At 41.4% G+C, this 6,000-nt stretch overlaps 1 protein-coding gene across 1 annotated transcript in view; it reads left to right on the plus strand.

The window, feature by feature from the left end:
* LOC111565924 (myosin-9) overlaps nt 1-5,725 on the plus strand; it is a 91,987-nt gene extending 86,262 nt beyond the window's left edge. The window contains exons 25-26 of the mRNA XM_055006908.1: nt 1,269-1,371; nt 4,495-5,725. Coding sequence (XP_054862883.1) covers nt 1,269-1,371; nt 4,495-4,884 — 493 coding nt within the window. The 3' untranslated portion in view covers nt 4,885-5,725. The remainder of the gene's footprint in view (nt 1-1,268; nt 1,372-4,494) is intronic.
* The last annotated feature ends 275 nt before the right edge of the window (nt 5,726-6,000 follow it).

Here is a 6,000-nt window from a genome sequence, read left to right on the forward strand (position 1 = left end):
CTTTTGTTTCAAAAATAGTTTTGTTCAGTGGTTTTACCCTGTGCTGTAGCTCAAGGTTGCGTTATTATCCACATAAATTAAATGACTCAAAAATCAATCAGGAATCAGCCAAAAGATTGTTGGTACAGAACACTGTGGAGCATTTTTATATGAAGTTCTGATGGTCACTGTCGTTTTTGTTGTTGTTGTATTCAGTTGAGGTTTATCATAGATAGCTACAAATTCGTGGGAGCTGAACTGCTTCTCTAATGAATCTCATAAACTTTTCAGACAAAAAATGTCGCTTCACATATCAGCGTCTCTCTCAAGTGTCTTCTCGGATGCTAAATGTTTTAACTTGCAGCTAATAAGGCCAAAAGTTTATGAGTGTGTGTTTGCATGCATGCGTGCAAGTGTGTGCGTCTCAGCCTCCCCCCACATCTACAGGAACAATGATGCCATTTATTAGCGTTTCGATGAGCGCATGCATCTTCTCAACTGAAGCAAAACGGGACTGTCTTCCCATCCGCTGCTCTGATAGAAAATCCCAGCTTGCTCTTTTACAAGAAAATTAACATTGGGGAGGTACAGTGGTACTTTAATGGGCTAAGAAGTCTTCAATAAAGTATTTAGAAGGTTTTTTCCGAATGCTAACTGGACAGGTTCACTGGGGCATGAAAGAAAGAGCGTAAAGCGGGGGCAGCAAGCTCTTCAGCCCGTACAGAGCACCATTATCCACCGTCGTTAATTTAATAGACATTCCTTACTCAGCCCTGGGTCTGAAGATAGGAGACCCTAACATTTGTTTGTCATTTCCCAAAACGGTTTTAATAAACAGTTAAAATCTTAAATGGCTTCTTGTACTCTTAATGTTCCCTGGCTGCGCTTGCGTTTGTTTTGTTTTGGTTGGATTTTTTTTTCTGTTTTATATGTACTTTCTTATATAATTTAATGATTTCTGGAACCCATTTGCTCACCCATCTTTGAGTTTAGTAATAAGTTATAATGAAGATGGTTATAATGAAGATGATGTACGCCAACTTCTTTATGCCCCAGATTTTCGAGGACATTGGATTGAAACGGTTTTGCGAGGCAAGTGCATGTCATTGTGAAAAAAAAAAATAGGTGGAAGCAAGTGTAAACTACACATGAGTCAGTTTCAAGCAGAAGCCGGAAAGTAAGGTTTTTATTATTCTCTTTTCTTAAACTGCTACGAAAAGGTGCTTTAAAGGTTTTGAAGATAATTTCTCATGTGTTTGTTCCTGCGTGTGCGTACATTTGTGTTACAGCATGGAAAAGAAGGGTTGTGTTGCTCTAAACCTCAGCAAAATCGAGGACATGCAGACCAGACTGCAAGGCAACCTGGAGGCCATCGGAATGCTAAATCAACAAGTAAGAGCTCGTGCACACCCGCACACATACATGCACGCACACGCACTCCAGGTCCTGACAGTCCTTTTACCCGACAGATACAAATACACACCCACACACCAGCCCACCTGCTGTTGAGCTCACACAGAAGAGGAAGCTTTCATGCGTCCAACTTCAAACGCACACATGCGCACTTACACAGAGGCGCACACAGACATCCATTTCCTCTTCCTACGATAAAAGTGAAAAAGTCGGTAGTGGGGTGGGGGTGTGTGTGTGTGTGTGGTGTGGGGAAGGGGGGACAAATCGTATCGGGAAAAAGCAGTGACGTTTCTTTCCACTGGTAAATGATTTCCCTTTCATGAAACTGAGAGAGAGATGTATATCAATACAGCCGCGCTGATCTCTCCATGACAGCATAGGGAAATGGCCTGCTGTGATAAAACAATGTGGGGGAAAAAACACAGAGGAATATTCTCGGGAAATGCTGACATTTTTTACTGTGTTGAACTTCACAAGAGTCAACAAATCACCAAAGGAGAGACGAATCAAAAGTACTCCTCAGCCCCCTCAGTTCTCCAAAAACTCCAGGGCCTAGGGAACGGCTCACCCGACTTTTGTTAGTTTGCCGAGTGGCCCGCTGATTGACGGGCTACGACGAAAGCTGGTACTTGTTGAAGTTTTAATGTAGTGTTGTTTCAGTGAAAATCATATGACATTAGCAGTGGGTTTGAGACAAAAGAAGCATGGAGCAGAGGAAGAGACAGACAGAAAGAGAGAGGTGTTGTTTAACAGGTCAGGTGTGTAATAGCACCTCTTAATCTCTAGTGTGAATCATTACACACATCGATCCAACACGGACAATCTACTCACACACAAACATACAAGCAGATGGAAAAGGATAGGATACAAACACTCTGTGTCCACAGGGCGCAAACACTTGCACACATTTATATACACACATGAGCACATAGAGAAATCAGTAAAGAAGTTGAATGAAATGACTCAGATTGTTCTATGTGAAAGGTGTTGGGTTATAAATCAGATCTGTGTCTTGTTTACTCACAGACCGGATTAGTGCTATCTCACACACTTTCAACCCACATGCATGATTTCCCTCCAGCTGTCAAGCTGATTTCATGCAAACTTCTGAAATGTCACACAAAATTAACTGAGATGAAGATGAACATCAGAGGAAAAAACTGACCTTCTTTCAAGACTTGATGAGTGTTTGGTTATTGTTCTTCTGCTAATGTCCAGGTTGTTGTGTACAAAGATGAAAAACATGTTTGCATGGAAGCAGACTATATTCACCCTCAGCTAGAAGATGGACAGGTGTGTCCGATATTTCAAAAGCTTCTTCTGCTGCTTTTGATTCCAGTAGGAAGATCATTTATTTAAAATGAAGCATTCAAAAATACCCAAATTTAAATTTACTCAAAGTTTGCGGTCCCTAATTAGGTTTTCTGGCTCGGTAATTTTCATAATTTGCAATAAAACACTTAAATGGAAACTGAGCAATACAAATGAAAAAGTAGAAACACACTCAAGCAGCAGCATTAAGAACATCCCCCTCTGTGTCTTTCTGTTTGCTTCTTTCTTTCACCCTCCACTTATACACATCCTCACATCCTTTTCATCCAACCATATGCACACCAATTCAACCCGCAGTATGTGAAGGTTGAGGAGACAAGCTGTGATTTTTAATTTCACCCCCCTCCCTTGCAATTAGAAAAGCATCCAGAGCCACCAAAGACGAGGAAAATTAAACAGGTCCCCTTGAATATACAGTTAATTATAGATGTCACCCTCAGTGTTTTTCATGTGGAAATTCTATTGCTTTTGGCGTAACATAAAATGATGAACACATTGCAGGATGTTTGCCTGTTGAAGCTAAATACTTTTTAAGCATCTTATGATCGTTTTGACACATCGACATGCCATCAGCTGTGCGAGGGTTAAGCCTAAGACGAAGCTATTTCTAGTCATCAGATGTAATACATTTGCTGAGATTTATTAAGCATGTGTGCGTGTGTAGGGTGTCTGGATGGGTAATGTTAGCGAAACCATCCGGAAATGTGTCTGTCTCATCTCCGTTTGTGTTTTTCTCTCTCTTTCACACACACACACACACACACACACACACACACACACACACACACACACACACACACACACACACACACACACACACACACACACACACACACACACACAGTTATATGTACACACATGGCCAGACATGTCAATGTGACGTCATTCTTTAACCGCAGCTTTCACACACACTCACATACACACACTAAAAAACAGATGTGGATGAGTGCAGCTGTCATTACCCAACATGTCTCTTTGTCTTTGCATCCTTTAATTTCTTATTTTACTCTTCCTCACAGCTAAAAATACATTATTTCAAATCTTTTACTCTCTTTTATCTGCCTTGTTATAATTTTTAGACTGGCACATTTTGCATATAATTACCATGCTTTACAACAAATGCTTTTATTTTATTTTATTTATTTTATTGCATTTAAAGCCACTTTTTTAACTCACACTCCTCTCTGCCTTTACCCAAATGTCCTTGTCAAAAAATACACCCTCAATTTAGCTAGTCTGTAATTGTGGTTCCAGGGAGCCCAATCATGTTCTGACGATGTGCGATTTGTTTTGTGTCACGGATGATTTTGTGTCAAATCGACCTCTAATGATCGCTCAAATTGGTTGTTTTCATGTAGAAATTTACACCGTCGCATGACTCCCACTTGCAACCATTTCAAACTGTGAACACAATACACTCCTGAAAAACCCCCTTGCAATTTGCTATTTGCATTTCTGTTTCAACAGGCATGACAGCAACTGTGAAAGATGAATTAAGCACATAATGGAATGTCGGCTACTTGATGAACACGATAGCTGTTCACTTTTGATGGTTGATATTTATTGCTAACTTTGAATTAAGGTTTGGAATTTGATTGATTTAGCTAAAGGAGTGTGACGTTTCAGATTCCTTGAATCTTCCCCCAAAACTGCCCCTCAGTCTGTTACGGCATCAAACATAGAGGTTGTCTTTGTGAAATATCTCTTTGTCTGTGCATGTCTTCTTCTGTGCATATGTCTCTCTCAATTTCGCTTCCTTTCTCTCTATAGTTAAACGCCCTCAGCGGGGAGAATAAGCGTTTGCGTAGGCAGCTGGAGGAGGAGAGGTCCATGCGTGGACAAGTGGTGCAACTGCTCCCACCTCCTCCCACGTCCCAGCGCTGCTCCTCCATCCACCTCCCTCTCTCCCACAGAGCCCACCCTCCTCCCTCCGCCTCCCTTCCCTCAACCTCCTGCCTCCCTCGTCCTCTGGGTCCAGAGACATGGGACCCTGATGGGATTCTAAGTCAAACCAAGCTGAGCAGAGCTGGATCAGAGAGACCAGGTGAGTCCCAGGTTTTGGGTGAAGTGTTTCGGATCAGACCAACTGCAGAGTGCGCCGACTCCACCTCTCTGGAAGATGTTTGGTCTGGGAGGACAAGCAGGCATCTGGCCAAATGAAGCCCCCTGAAGACTTTGACCTGTCATGACTTCTTGACCCTCAGCTCCTCACGAGGGAGCATGCTCAGTATGAGGTTAATGTCCTCCAGGTCAAAGTCAAGTCCCAGGGTTCTTTTTGCCTGAGGGGGGCTCCAGAACCAGCAAATGATGGAATTTCCTTAGCTATGTTTTATATGGCTGCTGCCATGCCATGAGAAGAAGAGATTCATCCCAAGAAAATGTTCACATTTATAGATTATTTTGAAAGCAAAAAGACCTTATAGCATCAGCAATTAAATATTAAAACAATGATGTGGTTTTGCAGCAAAACTGTAGCACTAAACACTAGAATATTTTTTTAACATCTGCACTTATTTGGAAATCCCCAAGAGTTCTGATGAACTATAATCATTTTAATTAACTTGAATGGGTAAATGAACTAAACAGAGCAAATGACTGAGTGCAAATGTGTCTCACACTGGAGACGAGTCCTGCTTTGGATAAATGAGAGACGGCACATCATCAGTATCCACAGACATGGCTCAGATGTTGATGTAAATGGCTGGAGCTCAGCCTCTGATTACGCTGCAGCTGTGCGCCATGTGTCCCACGTCTACTGTGGTGAATGTGGCCGTATGTCTTTATGTTGGAGTACATTATGTGTCTGTGTGCTTCTGTCTCCACATAAGGGCCTGTGGGTGAGTGTGCACTCGCGCGATTGAGTGTATTAGCTGTTTAATATTGTAGATGTTGTTTTATATTTAGTTTTATACTTTAAAACCTATTTATTGATTTTTCTCTGCCGCTGTGCCTGAGCCCCCATGTTGGGATAACAGAAAAATAAAATTTGTAAGCAGCTTTATATTTCGCCCTATTTTCATTCCGTGTGTCAATATGCCAAAAATGCCTATTTTTTTTTGCCAGTTAGATATTTGTAGTTTAACAACAGCTTGCAGAGCTGGCTGTTAGCATTGTATAATTAGATGTTTTTTTAAGTTTTATATGACTGCTGAGTCAGACAATCATGTTGACCTGGGAACTACATTACTAGGCAGCAAAATCATTACAGTAAATGATCTAAAATGTGGTTTTGAAGCACAGTCACATCATATCTTTCCATGTACATCTGCAGGTGAC

This window comes from Amphiprion ocellaris, chromosome 22 (assembly GCF_022539595.1).
Source record: "Amphiprion ocellaris isolate individual 3 ecotype Okinawa chromosome 22, ASM2253959v1, whole genome shotgun sequence".
Classification (NCBI taxonomy): domain Eukaryota; kingdom Metazoa; phylum Chordata; class Actinopteri; family Pomacentridae; genus Amphiprion; species Amphiprion ocellaris.